The sequence below is a fragment of the Microtus pennsylvanicus genome, chromosome 12 (assembly GCF_037038515.1).
Source record: "Microtus pennsylvanicus isolate mMicPen1 chromosome 12, mMicPen1.hap1, whole genome shotgun sequence".
Classification (NCBI taxonomy): Eukaryota; Metazoa; Chordata; class Mammalia; order Rodentia; family Cricetidae; genus Microtus; species Microtus pennsylvanicus.
The window spans coordinates 52,242,828-52,265,298 of NC_134590.1; the positions used below are offsets into that span (position 1 = coordinate 52,242,828).

At 37.1% G+C, this 22,471-nt stretch overlaps 2 protein-coding genes across 4 annotated transcripts in view; one reads left to right on the top strand and one right to left on the bottom strand.

Annotated features, from left to right (window-relative positions):
• Lcorl (ligand dependent nuclear receptor corepressor like) overlaps window positions 1-16,758 on the top strand; it is a 148,482-nt gene extending 131,724 nt beyond the window's left edge. For all 3 annotated transcript variants that reach the window (XM_075943625.1, XM_075943627.1, XM_075943626.1), the window contains one exon: window positions 16,452-16,758. In XM_075943625.1, coding sequence (XP_075799740.1) covers window positions 16,452-16,626 — 175 coding nt within the window. In that variant the 3' untranslated portion in view covers window positions 16,627-16,758. The remainder of the gene's footprint in view (window positions 1-16,451) is intronic.
• An 895-nt stretch (window positions 16,759-17,653) lies between these two features.
• Window positions 17,654-22,471, bottom strand: part of Ncapg (non-SMC condensin I complex subunit G) — a 32,908-nt gene continuing 28,090 nt past the window's right edge. The window contains exons 19-21 of the mRNA XM_075943630.1: window positions 22,191-22,265; window positions 19,772-19,841; window positions 17,654-18,900 (exon numbers count right to left, since the gene is read on the bottom strand). Of these exons, the coding sequence (XP_075799745.1) occupies window positions 18,777-18,900; window positions 19,772-19,841; window positions 22,191-22,265 (269 nt within the window). The 3' untranslated portion in view covers window positions 17,654-18,776. The remainder of the gene's footprint in view (window positions 18,901-19,771; window positions 19,842-22,190; window positions 22,266-22,471) is intronic.

A 22,471-nucleotide genomic window follows, 5' to 3' on the forward strand; every position in this document is an offset into this window, starting at 1 on the left:
CCTGGACTCTCGCGTGCATGCACACAGCATGTGCACACATTCACAGTTGATATATACTGGGAATAGTTTGGTTGGATTAGGAAACATGAGGTTTGAATAGCTGTCTCTAGATATATAGATTTAAATAGTGGTGTATTCTTATATCAGCTGCCAGAGTGTGCTTTGGTTCATCATGTGTGTAAAGAGAAAGGCTAAAGGAATGAATCTGCTATGACCAGCATTCTCTGAATAAAGATCCATATGATCAAACTGAGTTATGAATAATCTCTTCTAATAGTGGCACAAAACGTGGGAGTTGGAGAAGAAAAGGAGTGTTTGATTAGATGTAGTTTACATATGTATATATAATGCTAGAACTTGAACCCAGGGCCAAGTACATGATAGAAAGACACTCTGTCACTGCACTACATCCCCAGCCCTAAAGTGGGGTGTGTGAAGGGCCAGGTGCTTAGGACTTTTAGGTGATATTGGCCTAAATGGTCTGTGTTGTCAACAAATGGTAATACAGACCTTGGCTGATGTTCATGTGTCTGTCCCTAATTGCTAACTGCCTGGGTAAACACACACTGACTTTGGACATAAATGACTTGTTAAGACTACGAACCTTCTAAGGACTTGTAAGTATTGTAGACTCATTTGAATCATCCTAAAATGTTGTATTTTCTACAAATACTGAAGAATTTGGATTTTCTCATAACTCTTAAAATATTAAAAATATCAGCTTCTCCTATTTTGTCTTCTGTCCTGAAAAAAATGACTGAAAATTTTCATTTATTTTCTGTTCAAAAAGCTGCTTTTTCAACAAAAATTTTTCACTTAATGGGCGACTTTGAAGTGACAGATCCCTTCAGCTACCTGAGACCAGGGCTGAAACTTTAACCCACCCTCTTCAGTACCCTTAGAACATTCAGTCACTTTGATGATTGAACACAAAATACTCTTTCAAGTTTGTGGAGTTGAGGTACCTCATTGTGGCATAGTCATTGTAGTTTATATTATTCAGTATCATAATTGCTACATAATGGATAAACTCTCAGGTTCAGAGTGGGTTATTCCTACATAGTTCAGTCACCTAAGCTGTATTTTCTGTACAAGCTTCCAAAGGTGGATTCCAAGGAACATCAGCACTATGACACTCCTGTGTGCAAGGCGCTCTGGCACCAAATATACTGGAGTGAATCAGTTTTGCCTCGTTTCCCCTAAGGCACAGTTCCTTCTTAGCATGTTAAATTAAATTTCCTAAACTTTTATGTCATTTTTTGTTTACCTACTTGGGAGCACTTCCTTTCAGAGTTTTCTGATAGGGATTCAGAAAAGGATGTGAGTGTAAAGATAAGGTGTGTGCTATGTGTAAGGCTGTTCTGCGTGGAATCAAACCCAAGTAACAGGCTTTGGTAACATGCAGCAGTGAAGGAATACTGTGGCAAATGCCATTCAAACCAAGATGAATCATATTCCGGTACCGGTTTTGCTTATTAGACATTGGATGACTTTACTGTTGCATTTATTGGTAGGTTATAGCTAGAAAACAAATTCTGGCTTAGTTTAAAAAACACAGTTCAAACTCACTTTTATTCATTCCCAGTTCCGCCCCCACCTCTCCCAACAGTTGTTACTTTAGCTGTGGTGTTGTGTCTCACTGGAACAGTGTCCATCCCTATCCAGCAGCATGGTGCTGGGGAGCCATAGGCAACAGATTTTCCATCTTACAGATCTGTATTCTCTTATTTCAGATTCTAGCCCTGTTTTATCTAGCTGAGGTAAGTTCAGAGGTCATCCTCTTCCTGATGGCCGGCTGCTGTCATTTGTTAGGGGTGATTTCATTGTTTCACATCTGCCTCGTATGATCTTGTTACCTCATAAACTCAAGTAGACTGTCGTTTGTATTTTTCTTTGTTTTATTTAATCCTTTCTTGAGACAGGCATGCTGTATTATACAGGCTTACCTTGAAATCCTGCCAGTCAAGTAGCTGCGGTTCAAAACGTGGCAATCAAATCCACTCCATATTTTTTTCTTCACTTGAGAATTCAAAATGTGGACTGGAGACAGGATTCAATGGATAAAAGCACTGGCTGCTCTTCACAGGACCCACAGTTTTTAGCATACGCATGGTAGCTCACAACTATCTCTAATTCAAGTCCCAGGGGATCTGACACCCTCTTTGTGCCTCTGCAGGCACTGTATACCTGTGGTGCACAGATGCAAATACGTATACAAATAAAAAAAAACCTCCACAAGGAAGAAAGAAATCCAAATTCTTGGCAGGTTTTCTATGCCCTAACTTTCCTGGTGCTCCCTTGCAGTGTGCTCAATAGCTTGTCTTTTTCTACTCTGATCTAAGTAGTAATAGTAAAAACAAAGAACTCAGAACTCATATAGGCCAGCTCTCCTACTTCCAGTTTCTTTCCCTCATTTTTGCTAGGCCATAAACAGCTTTCATCACTGTACCTCTAAGAATCATGGTATTTCAACACTAAGCCTGACACAGTTAGTTACCTATTGATGCTTTACCAAAAAAGGTAAAAGTCAAAACATGAGAGGTATATAACTTTTTTCCTTGTTTATATTGGTTGAATTTTCAATCAAGCATTGGCTTATTCCTTCCTGTAGTTCTAGGCAACACTGGGAAGTCCATTGTTTTTGTTGATTCTCTGTTATAGGAGCATAAAAAACTAGATCTTATTTTCTATTAATACATTCACTCAGAAGTGTTTGTCACTCTATAGTGCACACCTATAATCTCAGCCCTTGGGAAGCTGGGAAGGAGCCCAAATTTCAGGCCAGGCTGGGCATAGTTCAAGACCCAGTCTCAAAAACAGGTTCATCTTCGCTATGCTAGCCAGTATACTGAGCACATGGGAAACAATGGAAAATAAAACCAGATACAGTTCTGCTAGGTTACAAAGATAAAGGCATGGAACGTGTGTTTCAAGTCAAAAGAAATGGAGAAAACATAATAGCAGATATGGTAAGGTCTGAAGAATAGATAAAGGGTCTTCTGGTGAGCCATCACACAGATTTAGACTTCATGTGAATGGGATGGATATGTGATATCCTAAAAAGATCTCTGATTACATTGTGAAGAAGAGGTGGTATAAGGAAAGAGTGAAGGCATAGAGCCTATGGTAGCTCAAAAGAGATGAATCTACCTTATAACAGTGGGTCATACATAGTCTTTTTTTTTCTTTGGTTTTTCGAGACAGGGTTTCTCTGTGGTTTTGGAGCCTGTCCTGGAACTAGCTCTTGTAGACCAGGGTGGTCTCAAACTCACGGAGATCCGCCTGCCTCTGCCTCCCCAGTGCTGGGATTAAAGGTGTGCGCCACCACCGCCCGGCTCATACATAGTCTTTAGTGTGTTTTGGGCATCATCAACAAAGTAGATGTTGACTGGAGCACAAGGAATGCTTATACTGTTGATCCAGGTACTAAGAGAACTCTTGGCCTAGAGTGTAATGTTACAGAGATGAGAAGATTAACTCTTTATTAATGTTAGCATAATGTTGTAAATTTCACTCTAAATACTTGAGGTGTATTCAAATTTTGCTCCGATATATTTTCATTAATTGAAATTTTAACTTACAATTTTTAATAAAAATCATTTTATTGCAATGAGTTCACAAATAAAAAGATCATACAGCTAGATTAAAGTTTTCATTCCCAACCTCTGTATTTCAATGAATTCACAGTTAGAATGACCATTCTGCAGCCATGAAGTTTGGCTTGGTGTTTTTGCACTTTCATTACCAATTAATTATATTTTTTGCAATTATCTTCCCCAATAAAAGAAAACTGTAACAGAGTTAAAGCCAGAAAAAGTATTAGCTTTATATATCCTTTTTCCAAATCATGTGTCCGTTTGCCAGCATTTCATCATTCCTCATCTGATATTACTGTCTTGTCAATTTGTTATTTCATCTCGCCCATGGATTATTTTGAACTTTGTTGTTTAGTTTCCAAATAGTTGAGATTTTTTATTTTGGTTGTGAGCCTAGCCTTTAACGGCTGAGCCATCTCTCCAGCCCAAGATTTTTATTAATCCCTGTTAGTGATTTCTAATTTGTGGCTTTAAAGAGTAATTTACATCAATCCAGTCTTTATTAATTGACAGATTTAGTTTATGCTCCAGAATCTTTTACTGCATTTTATTTATTTGTTTACTTACCTGTATGTGTGAATTGGTGGTCAAGTGTACACATATGGTGCAATATGAAGATCTGAGGACAACTTCTGGAAGTCAGTTCTCTCCGTCTAGCATATGGGTCCCTGGGAATCAAACTCAGGTCACCAGTTGCTCATGGAACTGTTTCCTTGGCCTTCAGGCTCCAGAATCCATTTAAACCTTTTTAAATGATCTCTGATGTTGAAACGGTGTAGATGCTATATATTTTGAGGGCCCATTGAGTGCCAGTGATGCAAGTTGGTAAATAACCCTAAGGATGTCAGTTTGCTCTCACTGACTTTCCTTAGAGAAGTGTCAGGCTTGGGCTTTGAGCTTTTCTTTGTTCCAGTCTCACTTCCTGCATTCTGAAGCACTCTATTAGATGCAGACATAATTAGAATCATTAACTACTTTGTTAAGCTCATTTCTTTTTCATTGTAGAATGAACTTCTTGATCCCTAAAATGCCCTGTACTCTGGAGTCTATTTTATTTTGTGATGATTTCTGACTCAGTTTACACTATTTTTTATGGTATCTTTTCTGTAACTTTTTTCCCAATTATGCCTTTATATTTAGATGTTTCAGCATAGGGTTGAGACATAAGTCTTTTTTTAAGTTTGATAATCTCTACCTTTTACTAAGCCACTTATATCTCATGTTATTAATATAATTTAGTTTAAATCAGCTGTTTTCCATTTAGCCTATTGTTCTTCTCTTGGTGTCCATCTAGTTTAATAGTCTATTTAATTTTTCATTCTTTTTTTAAAGTGATTATTATAGTGGGCCTGTAGACACACCTTCTGATACAAACTACTAGGGAGGCTGAGGCCAAAGGCTGAATGAAGTCCAGCCTCGAAAGGTTTAAGAGGAGGCTGGGGATATAGCTTAGAGTGCCTACTCATGTGGGTGATAGCCTAGACTGAATCCCCAGGGCCAAACATACAATTTGAAATGGTGCTGTTAGATTTATACGAGATTATCATTTGCTTATCACCTTCAGTTATACCACTTCATGAATAATAAATTTTTAATTTATTATTTTACATCCCTACTGCAGGCCCCACCCCCTTTCAATCCACCTCTCCTCAGTATTAGCTCAGAAAGGGGCAGGCCTCTCCTGGACATCAGCAAAGGATGGCACATCAAGCTGCCATAAGACCAAGAACCTCTCCCTTTATTCATACTGGGCAAGAAAATCCAGCAGAAAGAAGTTGCCCAGAGCCAGCCAAAGCACCAGGGACAGGCCCTGCTTTTATTATTAGGAGTCCCACAAATAGACCAAGTTATATAGCTATATATGCAGGTTCATCCCATGGCTCTCTGGTTGTTAGTTCAGATTCTGACAAAGTTCCCATGAGCCAAGCTAACTGTTTCTTTCAGTTTTCCTATAATATCCCTGACATGCCCCCACCCTGGTCCAACCCCTCTTCCCTTTCCTCAGCAGGACTCCCTGAGCAGGTGTCTCTGAATCTACCTGCATCACTCATTGGATGAAGGCTCTCCCATGACAGCCAGGGTAGTCACCAATCTGATCAGGGGATGGCCAGTTCAGGTCAGGAGTCTTAGCATGAATAACAATTTCATAACAAAACATTTTGCTTCCTTCCCCAGGTCTTTGTGCTATTGCTGCCGTACATTTTACTTCTGTAAATGTACAAACTGTACAAATACTGTTTTATAAATAGTAATACTATTCCTATTTTCCTTTGCACAACATGTTTTCTGTTGCTATAATGAAATACTTGAGATGGACACTTTATAAAGAACATAAGTTTATCTCATGCCTTGGAGACTGAAGGATCAAGCAGTCTCAACTATTCAGCCTTTGTCAAGAGCCCCCAAACCTGGCTCACAGCATGCAGAGGCAGAAAATGATATGACCACCTACAACAGTTGGGTCTTGTGAAAACTACATGATTCTCCTCTGAGGATAGTGTCCTCCCACTAGGCAGCCCCCTGGAGGGTCTACCACCTTAATACTACTGTACTTCTAAAGCGTGTGAATCCTTGGGAACACTCAAGCTATGTCCAGGATGTAATGCACAATCATCTTCCAAGTGGATTTCCTTAAATAGGATGAATTTTCCATTTTTGGTGCTCTTCATTTTTTTTTTAACAAATAAAGATTTCCATCTAAATTTCATTCTTCCTGAATTTTTTCCTTGAGTTTCCTGTAGTACATTTCTGCTGTGGACTATTTCCATTCAGCTTTTACTCTTTATGTGACATTCCTTTTTAAGAGCTGGGCAGAGGTACACACCTGCATTCCAACTCCAGATTGTGGGTTTGAAGGTATACAAGAGTTCAGGGCCAGCCTGAACCTCTTCAAGTGGGGCTGGGATGTTGTTCAGTGGGAAAGCGCTTGCTGAGCATGTGTAAAGTCCTGAGTTGGAGCCCCAGCACTGCAAAGTATTTTTTTTCATGAACATGGATTTCAAATTTGTCTGGTTTTCTTTTAGTATTTTAAAGATGTTTTTTACCTTACTGTTACTGAAATTTAGTCTGCTGCTATGGTTAATGTTTGTCTTCTGCACATTAATTTTTCCTTGTTAGCAGTTTGTGAAAAATCTTAGCATTATTCTTTATTTTCTCTACTTAGTATTTGTTGAACACCTTAAATATGAGTTTAGATATGTATAATCATTGTTTCTTCAATAAGTACCCACCTCTCCTACTCTGCTTCTGTGATATGTATCATATGTATTCTGCAAACAGGGCAAATATTCAGTAGTTACCTCTATTTTCTCTTTGCTGATTGTAGATAGTACTGCTTTTTGTTGGTTTTTCTTTTACTCTAGCCCCACATTGGAACGCCAAAATGGTGTTGTTGGTTTCTTACTCTTTGCTTTTCGGGGCCCACCACCCAGCTCCCAAATAAATCACACACCGAGGCTTATTCTGACTTAAACGCCCCGCCTTAGCTTGGTTTATTGTATACCAGCTTAATTTTTTTTTAATTACCTCTCTACCTTTTTTCTCTGGGCTTTTCCCTTTTCTTACTTCCTTATATCTTACTTTCAATCTTACCCCGTGGCTGGCTGAGTGGCTGGCCTTTAGCATCCTCCTCTCCATGTTCTACCTTGATCCTTCTCTTCCAATATTTCTCCTCCTATTTATTCTTTTCCTGCCAGCGCCTCCTGTTCTTGTTCCTGCCCCGCAATTGACCTTTCAGCTCTTTATAGACCATTAGGTGTTTTAGACAGGCAAAGAATCACAACTTCACAGTTAAACAAATATAGCATAAACAAAAGCAATACACTTTAAGTATATTTTCAATACCTGTATTGACCTCCTTTTGTGCTAGCTTTATGTGTTATCTGTCCCTGTGGACTTAATTTTTGTTAGGAATCATTTTCATCTATGACATGTATAAAATGTGAGACATCGTGAACTTTACCCTGTTTTGTGCTGGGTTTTTCATGATACTTTACATGTTTGGACTCTGAGAAATGCTTTGATCCTTTGAAGTCTAGTTTTAAGCATTGCTGGAAAAAGCCAGAATAATCTTTAGTCTACAACAGTGGTTCTTGGGGGTGAATTTGCGCCATAGGAAACAGTTTTTGCTGTCACATTTAGATGATGCTGTGGACATGTAGAAGGCTAGGGATGTTGCTAAGCATCTTCCAGTGCATTGGGTGCCCCTTCACAATAAAGAATTATGTAGCTTCCAAATACCATGATTGGAAAATTCTCCATTTGGAGCAGTCTTAACACTCATGAAGACTCTTCAAAGACCCAAAGTCTGATAGGTGGGATTACAAATTATATCCAGATGTGTATGACCTCATAATTTTGCACCTGGTCCTTTTCACAGCCTTGGAAAACTTTCATGCCCTGCTTTCCAGCATGTCTAAAGATCTGAGAGACCCTTAACTCTGAGTTATGCACAACTAGCTTGCTCACTCCTGCTGCGTTTCTCTCAGAAGCTCTCAGTTGTCTCCTTTACTCTAAATATTTCCAATCCTTCCTGGGATCCTCTCCCAGTCATGCAGATTGGAAATCTGTGAAGTGCTTAGTCAGCTGTAGGCTTTGTTTCCTGTAGGAACAGTTTAAATTCTTTCAAAGCAAGAAGATAAATCTGGCTCCTATTACTTTATTGTGGCCAAAAGCAGAAATCCCAGATTTATTCTTTCAACAAGCATTTGCCCACTTGTTATGTCCTCACTGCTGGAAAGAAACGCTGAACAAAATACAGCAAGGATCTCTGCTCTCCTCATGCTTGTATTCAGTGAAAGAGAAAAAACCAGAAACATGAAGCAGTGGTAAGCTGTGTTGAAGATGCTGAACACTAGAATGAATTTCTTAGCAGCAACTTTGGGTAAAATAGGGAAATCTTTTGTGAAGCTGTCAGTTGAGTTGAGCTAAGATAGCATTTACAAACACAACAGAACATGGAGGAGGACCTTAAAGGAGAACTTGCAGAATGAGAAGAGCCTGGAACTCAACTTTGAGAAATCCCAACCTTTATTTTTCCAATAAATTGGCATACAGTGGGAAAGGCAGCCAGGTAATATGCATGGTCTCAAAGGCCAAAAACTGTTTCAGGAAAAATGAGATAGGTAGCTTAGTCTGCTTGGGTTGACACAAATACCACAAACTTACAGCTTAAACAAGTCATCTGCTTTCAGTTCTGGAGGCTGAGCAGTTCACAAAGTCCAGCATGGTTTGGTTTCTGGTGACAGTTTTCTGGCTTACAGAACTTCTCATTGTTCTCTTATATTTGAAGACTCTTCCTCAAAGCAGGAAACCAGTCTAGTCTGTATGACTGATTAATCTAACTTTTCAAAGGTCCTATCCCTGAGGGGGGAGACATAGCAGGGGGCCAACAGTACTGAATGAATGTTGCTAAGGAAACAAGGTAAGACCTAAAGATGCACTCATCAATGTGATGGCCAGGGGTGACTTGAATAAGTACTATTTTCATGGATGCCAGACAGGTTTAATTTACTGAGTGAAGACACAAGGAGATGGTAATACCAAGTATAAGATTATTCATTTAAGCCACCTAGGTCTAAAGGGCTAATGAGAAACAAGAGTTGTGGTACATTCTTTTTCAAGGTTAAAACTATACTGACTAAAACCATATGGTGAGGATCCAAATAACAACATGAAAATAACCAACAGCACTGACATCTAACACTCCAACACCAGCATTTATTTACTTTAGTCATGAGTCTATGCTTAACAAATAGAGATCCAATGTTGATTTTGGTTTTGCTCCCTCACTGTCTCATTGTTAGCTGGCTTATCTCTGGTCCATGAAGCTTTCACATCCTTCAAGCAGGTTTGCCTATCAGCTGTCAACACCACTGCTAACACACCACTTGACAGCAATTACACTAGCGACTGGTTATAGTGCAGAAGGGTGAATTTAGAAACAGGTAAAGAAATTAAGTCATCGAACAATTCTGTTTGCCGTAAGAGAAACAATATTAAGATGAATCCTGAGAAAGCAGTTGGGAACAGAGTGCAAAAACACTCTAAGTCATGGCAGGACCTCAAGCCAGTATTACTTTAAACCCCCACACATTGTGTTCCTCATCTTTAACCTATTAAGTCTAATTTGTGCTAGCAATATCCTGCTGGGTATGGGGCCATGTACTGAGAACCACAATTGATCTATCAGGAGTCACACCTTTAAAGAAAACTAACTCACTCTCCCTCACAAGTCATTAACTGCCCATAGGTCCACACTTTTGTGTAGGGATTCATGAGCCCTTTCCCCTCCTTGATACAATGTTGACAGGCTTGTCTTGTGTAGGAAACCACAGCTGCTGTGAATTGGTGAGTGCTGCAGTCATGTCCAGAGGACACTGTTTGACACTGATACTCCCCAACGTCTGGCTCTGAAAATCTCCCCGTCCATTTCCATGATGGTTGCTGAGCTTGGGGCAAGGGTTCCCATTTGTGGCTGAACACTCAACAGACATGTTAATCACTGTCCACCGACTCCTCTGATGTGGTCTGAAACCTGCTCTAATACATGGGTACAGATAAAAATTTTGAGGTAGTTTGATACTATATCCATTTACCAGAACAATCATAGTAGATTTACCATAGCTCTGGTGAGCTACCTAACCGTGGGTTCTTGACAATTTATACAGTACCAGTTAAATCCAATCAGGATTGTAACATATGTACCATTGCTGTATCCATGTGCATATTCTGCCACATCAGTCATCACTGTATTTTATAAAGTTCACAGTTGGGTAAAACACTAATAACTACCCTATCCACAGCGCCCATAGGTCCAGAGTACATTCCAATAACAGCAAGCCAGGAAGGAGGAAGATTCTTGGTTAGTGCCAAGTTGATTTTTCGGCCACCTGAAGCCAACATGTGGTGTTTTCAACAATATGGTCTTCAAATCAAGTACTGGTGGACAACCAAGAGCAATGACAATAGCCTATATGTTGCTTCAGACACCTCTCAGCAATAGCTTGAAGAGGGGCATCCCCCACCTGGTACTAGGTGTTTTGTTTTTTGGCAGTCCATGGCTTCTAGGAAGAGCATATCTTCTATGTAGGATAACTAATTAAATTTATATGAACATGTATATGTGTATATGCTTATAAAATAGGCTTCTATAAGTCTTTTTTAAAGACTCTTAGTATTCAAAACCTACCCTCCCACCCTTCTTCCCATCTTTCTCTTGATAACAGCTGTGTTCCAATAGGTCCCTCTCCTTTAAGCCCCTTCTCCCCAGACCAATGGTCTCTTTCTAGTTTCTTCACTCCTACAGGTTCTATAAATTAAATACTCAAATCCAAATACTTGACAAAATCCACATGACTATTCTCTCTGGGTCTGTTACTTAGCAGAATAGAGAACTAGTACTTTATTCTACACTTCTTGTGAATTTCTATACCATGGTTTACTCTAACACACTTTGATATCATATACCAGTTATTAAGCAAACACTTGTATTCTAGTATGACAGGCTTTGTGCCACTTTACATAAGAAAACTTTAATGTGATCTTTCTAAAACTTGTTGGAATAAATCATAAGATTCTTGGTTTTGCGTCTGTAATGCAATACCTTAAATGAGTATTTAAACGAAATAGGGCCTACTTAGCTGTTTTCTGAGGTTTCTGTCCTTCCCAGTTTCCACAGTCATTAAGTCGTCCCCCCCCCCAAAGAAAAATCACAGTGGTCTACATTAGTTATAAACTGATTGCCCTACTAGTTCAGACTTCTTATTAACAGTTATAACTTATATTAGTCCATTATTCACATCTATGTTAGCCACATGGCTCAGTACCTTATTTGGTGAGGCAGTCACATCTTGCTTCTTCTGTGGCTGGGTCATGACTATAGAATGGGACTTCTTTCTTCCCAGAATTCTCCTGTTCTCATTGCCCCACCTATGCTTCCTGCCTGGCTACTGGCCAATCAGCATTTTATTAAAATACAATCGACAGGGTACAAACCATTGTCCCACAGCACTTAGCTCATGGTTCTGAAGACTTAAGAGCATGAAACTAACATGGACTTCAAAGGGGAAGAAGAGAGAAGACAAGACACTGAAACCGTGAAAGAATCAGGCATGTTCTTTTATAACAGCTAATCTTGCCTCCTGTAAAACCTTACACAAGATTAAACATTAATGTCTTTGAGAAATCATATCCCATTAGTCCCTACCTTTTAAAAATTCTGACATCTTTTAAAACTGTAGACTGGCTGGGGATCAAGCACATATGCTTATAGGAAGTGAACCATAAATGAGTCCTATCAAGGATTAAACTCCACAATTATTAAACTTCAAGTGTGCTCTTACCATGTTTTCCTGCTCTTCCAAATAATCACATCAGATTATAAACAAGTCAAAAGTGAATGTAAAATATTCTGCCTTACTACCCATGCATTAAAATTCCTCAGTGCCATATCATTGGAAATCTGCACTTAAGACATACAGAGAGACAAAAAAAAGCATAATCCTTTGCAATGTGCCAATCCAGTCCTGAGTACCTAGTTTAGATCCTGTGGCTCTGTTGACTTGATACCCTTAGGCCTAATACTATTTATTCCCTCTGCACACAAGTTAAACCTTCTTACCTAAAGACACTACAATCACACACAAATCTACTGTACTTTACCACCAGTGAAAACATGCATCCTCTAATTTAACAAGCGTAACATCAGCTCACATTTCTTGAGGAACTATGCTCTATATAGTAGGTGGCCCAGAAATTTTGCATACATTCTATGCTTGACATAAATACACTTAATCATTCCACTAATAGAAAAAAATGTACACTCAACAAAGTGTAGGATCAGAACGGGGTCTCTAAAACCCTCAGCCATAAATCTTAATCTTTATCATCCAAGACCTATTTTGAATATTTCTTACCCTAGCTTTCCCAATTTCCTCAAATTAACTTTTCTCTTTAGCCTTTATTACAGTTTTATTTTTCTGTTAATAATGCATGAATATCTTCTCTCCCTGTGTCCTTACTGAGCCCTGAAGGCATACAAAACAAGCTTGACATTCCTAATATACTAGATAGATTTGGGTTAAGGTTTTGCAGTCACCATATAGACCTGCTGGTGTGCATGTTTGGGCTCCTCAAGGAGCTGAAAAGCTGTTTTGTAGTAACTGCCGAAATCATACTCAAGCACGTCAAAAATCCTTCACTTGAGTAACTGCTTAGTGAAGGTTCTCTTACTAGCTTTGTGATAAACTTGACTTTATATTTGAATACTCATGAAGACAATAAGCTACAGATTCAAGCTCAGCCATATTAAATATTTAATGCATTTATATTTTTAGAGGAAAGTAAACAAGTCATCCAGAATGCAGAATTGTTATCTGGTTTAAGTTTGATGGTGTCAGGCACATTACAGTCACTGTAAAATCCAAAGCCTGTACAAAATTCCAGCTTATCTGTGCATACAGTGACTTCTAACTCCCTCTGAGAAGACAGACATGGATCCCATGTCCATCTATGCCCTAACTTTATAGAAATGAAGGAATCAAGCCCTTTATTTAGCTGCTACTACAAAGAAGCTTTATTTCAACAGGGCTCTCAAGGGACTATTGCTGCCTAAAGCAAATAAACCTCTGTCTCCCAAGTGACAAGTAAGTAGTGTCACAGAACAACAGATGGCTGGGGTACAGATAATACATGATTCTTGTATAATGGGTTGCATAATGGGCAAATCACTTCTCTAAGATTTAGTAGATGGTGACTAGAGAAGAGACTTCATACAGAACCTGGTCAACATGTTCTATAAAAATGGTATTTTCAGACATGTAGATTATACCAAGATTTACTGGGTTTTTGTATGTTGATTAGCTAATGATAAAGCTTATTGGGAGTCGATGCTACATAACAATGCAGTCGACTGTCTAAATGACAGCTCTACTAATGAGCAAGCCTCATTATTTTTGAGGTTCCATGATCCTCAAAAAACACATTACAAAAACATATACATACTCTTTAAATTGCCTTGGGATTCATGAGATCACTAATACTGAAATAACCTGAGATGTCTAGGTAGCCACTTCAGAGTTCTTTTACCCCAGTCAACCATTGCTTCTATTTAGCTTCCTGCTTTGACAGAAGAAACCTGACTTAGGATAAATAACTCCTCTAGTTTCTTCCTTTGACCAGAATATTAGGTACTACACATTTTAGTTGATATATACAGATTTTTTAAAACATTTCAAATGGCTCGCTTAAGTTGACAAAGTATCAACTTTTTCATACAAACAAAAATAGACTGAAGGATAATCTTACTTTTATAAGGTCAGAGAATGACAATTAGCATTTTTAGAACTTTGTAATAGTATAAGTATATATGAATTAAACATTAGTATATACATTAATAGTAATTAATAGTAAGAGTTTATTTCTTGTCTTTTCTGCACACATAATTTTGTGCACCCTTTGTCATTTATGTAGTAATAGCACTCACTTTAAAGGCATCATTGTCAAAAAACGGCAAGTGAAACAATATTTATAACTATGACTTTTCTTTTCTTAGCTTTATGCTTAATATGTTTAGCTGCCAACCCAATTTATTGACATATAGCTTACCTTAAGTTCTCAGAAACGTGTCTATCAAATACCTGATTTAAAATTACAGTCAGTTCTATCAGCGGCACATCACTTAGATCACCTGCCAAACTGTGATGTCTTAGGTTCAATCCCCACCCAGAATCAAAACCAAACACTCTCTAAAACAAAAGTGTTTTTTCTGCTAGAAAAATGGTTCAGCAGTTAAGGACACATATTACTCTCACAGAGGACCCAAATTTAAGTCCCATTCAGACATTTCTGATAGTCATTTAGACCTTTCTGTCATTGATCAAGCAAAATTTATTTTAAACATATTAATATTTACAAATTGCATCTGTTTTTACTTTTGCTTAATATATTTCTATGACTAACAAGCTGACATAGTTTTTTGTTTTGTCTAGTATAATTATATAAATTGAAACCATGTTTTTAGTAGAAAATGTTTGTGCCTGGAAAAAAAAAAAAACACTGAGACTGCCAGTGGTATTAGAACACAGTACAGCAGGTTTGGTGTACTAATAGCTGTAAATTGTACAATCAGAAATAGGTTAAGGGATCTAAATGTGCTGCTGCCCAGCTCTATCAAGTCACACTGAGATATCTCAATATTCTCATTACCAATAGGCAGATTCATAGCTGGAAAAGGCTTAAGAGTTGTATTCCATTTAAACTAACAGTTTAAAGTAAAGTGGAATAACTTTTCTTCTGGACTCAAGCTTGCATAAATTTAAAGAGCTGGATTATTCTAGGCATTACATTATTTCTATTTTTATGTTTTTGTTTTTGTTGAGCAACTTGCCACATATTCAGCATTGCTTTATCTCCAGTTAAGTGTGTCAGTCTCCTTTAAGATCTAGAAACGGATATCAGACATGAAACAATAGCAGAGCCAAGAAAAGTTCTGTCATTATTCTACCAAGTACTAAAATAGGTTCTGAGATGTGAGATTTGGGTCAGGCTCTGAAACATTGAAATGTCTGATTAAGCTTAGTGGAGGGCAAGGTTACCTATGATGGCATTCAGGAACAAATAGGACTGTGCCCATTAACATGTGAAATAAGACAGTCTTGCAAGAACCAGAGGGCATGCATTAGAGATTAACCACAGGAAGACATCTGACCAACCCAACCTAAATTCAAATAAGCCATCAACTTCATTAATCTAAGGAAGAAAGAAGGGAAGGAGGTACGGAGGAAGGGAGAGAGGAAGAGAAAGAGGAGGGAGAGGAAGGGAGGGAGGGAGAGAGGAAGAGAAAGAGAGGGAGGGAAGAAAGGAGTCCTATGTAATAGGAGCTGCCTCTTCCTGTGTTAAGCTGACCACCAGATAAGATAGGCTAGACAACTTGGCATTCTTCTACCAAACATGCCTACTTTTTATATCTACTCCTAATGATTATTCAGTCCACTAGAAAGCTAACAGAGCAAGAGAAAGAGCAGGGGTTATGTTTCCAGTTCTACACCAGTTACAGTATGACATCATATTTGTACTTAACTTTCAGAGACTCAGTTTATCACTGTAAGTATACAACCTTGGTTAGCTATGAAATTAAAATGAGGGAGCCTAGAACACATTAGGAATTAACAAATATTCATTCTCTTAAATGTAGTCCTGATGCTAAACCTTCTGGTAAGTAAAACACCTTTCTTATATAGACTAATGTAATGCAATGATTGACATCTCTTGTACTGAAGTATCTGAGTGAACACCTCGAGGCACACTTAAAAATGGCATTGTTGATCACTAAGGCAGCATAAAGAACAAGAACTGTCAGTGTTGTAGAAAGGCCGCTTGGTCATTCCAGCTGCTCAGCAGCTCAGCCCCGAAATAACCACCCAGAAACTGTATTAATTAAATCATTGTTTGGCCTATTAGCTCTAGCTTCTTATTGGCTAGCTCTTACATATTAATTTAACCCATCTCCATTAATCTGTGTATCAACACATGGCTGTGGCTTACCAGGTAAAGTTCCTTCCAGCGTCTGTCTATGGCGGGGTTACATGGCTTCTCTCTGACTCGGCCCTCTTTCTCTAGCCTAGCTTTTGTTGCCTACATTCTTTCTACCTTGCTATAGGCCAAGCCACTTTCTTTATTCATTAACCAATAAAAGCAACACATAGATAGAAGGACCTCCCACGCCATGTCAGGATGATAAATGCTTTGCTTACTTGCTTTATGGTGCAAACAATATTCCAAACTTCTCTTTTACATGGTTGACAAGTGGAAATTTAAACTTAAAATCTTTTGTCTTTTTTCTTTTCTTTATTACAGAGTACTACAAATGAAAGCTGATGAGAAAGTGGATTTGTCTGATGAGAACACAGCAAGCTGCCCATTGAGCCCTGTTAAGATGTGCCTTAATCATCCTGTTGAGTGGAATCTGACAGCAGCATCTCTAGCAAGCTGTACAGTTAATAACCAAAATCTCAAACATGAAGAAAAATAGTCTAAAGTCCTTGCACTATCATTATTTTATATGTCAATATTCTTTCTCATGAAAAACCAATTGATCCTAAAATATTTCTAGTCCTGTGATGTCTTTATATTAAATCATTAGTGTTAATCATTTTTATTATAATTCTGTTTTTTTTTAACAAACATTAGGTAAGACCATTGTGAAATTTTGCAACAAAAGCAGATTTTGATGTTTCTCTTTTTATTGGTAATTGCCCAGTTCTATTTCTGTGCAGTTTTTGACATATACAGATTCTGTAATTTAGAAAGCTAGTATTGTAAAGGTGTGTGATAATGACCTAACCCATGAACAGTTGTGTAACAGGTGGATACTAACTACCTCGAAGCAAACTGGGAAAGGCAAAGGTATCACTTGGAAGTATATCTCTTCTAAAGTTATATATGTATAGAAAAAGGTTGATTAGTTTATCAAATAGCATGTTTTCATTCGTAAAAAGAAAATTTAGGTTATTGGTTTTCTTTCTGTAATTTAAACCTCTCATCTGTGAGCCATAAGAGCAATGGCACAATTGCATGTTTACTCTTCAGCAAATTTGTACCTCATGGTAAACAAGAACACTGGTTTAAGTTAACAATTTTGAATGAAAAAAAAAAAGGTTAACTGTTTTTATACCTGTTGGTTTTACTGTCTTTTAGCAGTTTACTCCATAGCTTACAGGGATATCCTGTAGAAGCTGGACAATATTCCTTACTAATCTAATGATGCAAAGTACACCTGCAGCCATGGCTATTGTCTAAATCTGAGTAGTTAAGACTACTACTAGTGGTTTAGTGATTAAAAGCTGCTTTTCCTATGTCAGAAAAGCAAGCTTTGGTACAGTGTCTACATGATCATAGCATCTTTCCTTTTGGATATTCTACACATATATAAATGAGATTGTAGTTCATTTCTAATAGGTTTACTTCCTATTCTCCATGAATTTTTTTAAGGCAAGGATTTAACAGGAGGTTTAACAATAAGAAATATGAAGCACAGGAAAAGACACAGAACCGAGAGATGAAGAACAACAGTGTTTTTCACTGGTTTATATCATTAACATACATGCCTTTTCGTTTTACTTAATGAACATTCTCGCTTTGTGACTTTGACTCCTTTTCGGAGTTCTATAAAGCACATATTATGTACATAGAACAGCCTTTTGGTTCTAAAAACCAGCAATATTACCTTCACTCCATCTCAGAAAATCAGCTGAAATAAATAGCCTCTGACAAATAAATTTAAAGAAGCACAATTTATAAAAAATTCATATTAGGACATTTTTATCCAAAATAAAGAGAAAAGGTCATTACCAGGAATAATAAAAGGTATTTCATTGGATATGGCAGAAATAAAGGTCTACTTTTATACAATGCAATTTTCAAAACATTTGTTTTATAAGTGACAATTTTAAAAGATAACTGAAATTGATAGCAAAAAAAAACTGCTCATAAATCAGTCTATAAAGATGACTTCTTATAACTTTCATTTCCCATTAGTATTGTTTATTATTCCAGGTAGATTATATTTTGATGTGCCAAAAACCAATGTCTTCATGATTAATGTGTGTAGACATCTCCCTAATCCCAGAAACATTCATAAACAAGGGTTCCTATATGGAACGCTTTAGGAAGAGAAAATTACCCATTGAGGTAAGATTATCAAATAAATACTTAGTATAGGAATCCTACAATTCTCAAAGCCATTGTTTAATGTAAATAAGGAATGCTTTGGTTCATTATACCAGTCCTCAATGGTAATAGGCACTTCTTTAAAACTATACGTACATACTTCACCCTTCAAATGCCATTTGTTTGATGTCTGACACCGTCACCTATGTTAGATCCACTCTATCTAAGCTTCTCAAATATAAGCTACTGGGCTTATTACAAATCTTTCCAAATGTCATAGTTTCATAAGGTTCACCTAGGGAACCTATTTAAAAGTAGGTTCCTAGGTCCACTTAACAATCTAAAAAAACAAGCATGTATTCATGCAGATGGATCACACTGGCAGATGCCAAAGTTATGTGGCAACACTCCATGTTTCCAGAAACACAGCAAGTATTTCTTATTTTTACCGCAGTAACTATTAAAGCAAAGAAATAAGCACAACTTCAAAGGACTCCATCCTCATCAGCTCTCTTAACTTGGATCTTCATTAATAAACTGTGCAAGACTAAGTTTACTTTTCATTAGTGCTGCTGTTTTGGCTCGTCTTGGTAATCTCATCTTCACTTCTGACGGTGGTTCTGGAACACCATGATCACTAAAGATATTGAAAATACATTCAATTTAGATATAAGCTTTAAAACCCAGAATATTTATAAATAAAACTTTTAATTTCTGATATTCTAACAGTGTATAATTGACAGTCTAAGTCTATTAACTAAGCTTAAAACTAAAATCCCAAGCAATAACCAAAAAACACTGGCTGGATGGCTATCCGGCCACATGAATCACAGAAAAGCTAGCTAATTTGGTAAGTTTTAATCTACTGGTAAAGCCTGGTATCATATAGGGAAAGAAGCAAACACCAAGCTTTTATAGTGACGCTTGTAATTACAGAGAGACCACAACAATTTGTCCTAAAGAGAGTTTTGAAATTCTCAAAACAAGTGAAAACTAGTACTATGTTCTCTTAATATAGTTAGTAAATCACTAAAACATGGTTAAATCCTTCCACTAAGACTTAATCTAAGAGAATAGGCATAGTCCAATAAAATGAGTAAACAAATGCAGAGCTACAAACTTTTCAGGCTCCATTACGGCTTGACATTGACTGAAAAAAAAACATTATTAATACAAACCACTAATATACTAAAGTTATAAGCAGAATTGTAACTGAAAGATAGAGTTATATACACAAAGTCAGGTAATGAGAATAAGAATACATGAAAAATGAGAACACATTAAACTAAGTAGTAACTAAGTACAATGCCAATGAATAAAAATATATATCTCTTTGTAAGTCTAATGTTCCTGATGGATAATTTTAATTGTTTGCCAAAGTCACAGATTATTTATGGCTTTTATTATCTTGTAATATTAGTTTCTCTCACAAGAAAATTAGTTTTCTACTTCTGAGCAAAATTAAAGTGATTGGCATCTTCTGTGTCTTATAGAAACATACAACATACCTTTCGGAGTCAGTCTCAGGAGCCTGACGCCTCCTGTTAGTCCTAGATGAAGGTGGCGCTTTTTTCCGTCCTTAAAAACAGTATAATTTATTAGCAAAATTTCGAATAGTTTCATGTTTCTAAATATAGTTTCCATGCTATCTAAATCTTTACTTTCAGCACAACAATCTTCTTCAACACATTTCCTTATTCCTAGAGCCACCTTGATGCTTTCACTACACCACAGACGAGGGAAAAAAGACTAAAATTTATATAAATTTCTTTGGATGAACACTACAAATACATGACAAACATGACAAAGAGGCAAACTTCAAGCTCGCCATATGCGGTAATAAAAACATTTTAGGCTGGTATGACAGCTCAGTTGGCAAAGTGCTGGTTCTGTTAAAGATGAGGAGTAGAGTTTAAATGCCAGAACCCACACAACAGTCAGGTGTGGTGGCACAAGCTTATAATCCCAGCACTGGGAAGGCAGAGACCCACAGATCCCTAGGGCTCTATACTTGGGAGAGCTCTAGACCAGTGATGAACTCTTGTCTCAGAAACAAGTAGACTGTGACTAAGAAGCAACACCCGCATGCATACTCTTGCACACACGCAAGGTAACACTCATATATGATGATTTTCTTTCAGCAGGGGTACAGCGTATATGAAAAAACTAACAAAAAGGTTACAAAGGCAAATTCAGTCAATGAAGAGCTCCAAAACGAAACTTTGTTTTTGTTATATGTATTTATCTTTGAAGCACTATGTTGCCTAGCTAGACTGGCCTCAAACTGATGGGCTCAAGCTATCCCCACAGTCTCTAGAACACCTGTTAATTATAGTCTGACATTATCATACCTGACTTCAACTTTAAACAGCAAGATACAGTCTGCTTGTAAAATACATGGCAGGTGCAAGTTCAAATGTGCTCTTAAATATAATTCAATGTTAAAAAAACAAAACAAAACAAAAAGCAGATCTCTATACACCAGCGTTTACCTGTTAGACTATTTTACAAGGTTGAGAAGTAAGGACTAGGGAATGTAGTTTAGTGAGTAGAGTGTTCACCTAGCATGTACAAAGCCCTGGTTTGAGTGACTATGTAAAATGGAGCATGGTGGTATACCACCTATATTCCCAACCTGTAATCAGAAGTTCAAGGTCAATAGTGAGAATTCGAAGTTAACCTAAGATATATAAAAACCTATTCTGATTTAAAGAAAGAACGAAAGAAAGAATGAAAGAAAGAAAGGAAGGAAGAAAAGAGAGGAAAATAAAATATAAGAAAAAGAGAAAAGAGACATACTAAATCTGGCCTACAATGTTCCTCATCTCTAAGAAGTAAAATGTAGCATGCACACATTAAGTTTGGAATTAAAAAAAAATAAAAAAGGAGTTCTCATACTTTATTCTGTAACTAAAAGTAATCTGATCAAAATCAATTTTTCATTTGACAATTTATGTAACTGTATATGCCCTACTCATTGTTACATATTTCCTCCTCCGTTTATTTATTTGCTTTCACTAATGTATTTATCCCCAGGAAGGCATCCAAGAATATGGAACTAATTTCGAACAATATCCAGTAATTGGTGTTTAAATAATTGTTTGCAATGAAACAATATTATGGCCAGATTCTATTCTAGAAAAGATTAAATATACTTAGAGCCATAAAACTATTTTCAATAATTAAAATCATGTTTGGCTCATGGGTGGGACTATTAGTGTTCTTGATGGTAGGTCTGCTTGGATGTACTTTCTTATTCTTCTGTAATAAGCATGCTTTGCTTTTGTAATAAGGAGTTAATAAAACAATTAAAAAGGCCTTGAATTTCAGATGTTTTCCACATGGTCCCCTACCAGCAAGCATGAATTTATCCTAACAAATATTCTACTGTTGGATACCCCTTGGGAAATTGAGTTTGGAAAAAAAAAAAAAAGATGAAATTAGATGGGGAAAAGAAAGTAAAAGGGGAAAAAAGTGCTCATTGACACAAAAATTCTAATACTACTAAAACTATAAAACTATTCTTTAACCTTGTATTGTTTGGTTGGCTTTTGTGGTTTGATCCAGGGTTCTCTACATAGCCCTGGCTGTCTCAGCACTCACTGTGTAGGACAGTCTGACTTTGAACTCGGAGATCCACCTGCCTCGAGCTCCCAAATGCTGGAATTAAAGGCATGTGTCACCAGACTTCTTGATTTACCTACAAAAAGCCCTTAATTGTATAATCTTTTTGATATTTTTTATTTAAAAGCCTCTGGAGCATAATGATCTTACATTCCTCAGAAAAATCAAGAATTTCCATCAGCTGAAGAGAGTAAAAGAAACTTAAGTATACCTAAGACATTTGAGAATTTTTATTCCCAAGAGAGTAAAGTTAGTATTTTAAATTGAAAAACAGTTGTAAGATGAGGTCAGTCCATATCTTACCTCTGTTAGTCTTTCGTTGTGTGGATTTTGATGTCTGAGCTCCTTTTACATCCCTCAAAGGAGTCATATATGCTTCTATACATGCAATCATAAAAAATACAAACAAAAGACAGTCTTGTTTTTTTAAGTGATCTTTTTATCTCACATAAAACAGAAAATAGTTCTATTAGCTGCTACCAATGGTTACAATAAATCCCCATTCCAAAAATGTGAATACTACAAAATGAAGCTCCTGGCAAGATGGTTAGTAAGAAATGTACTCAAATACATTGAAAAGTGGA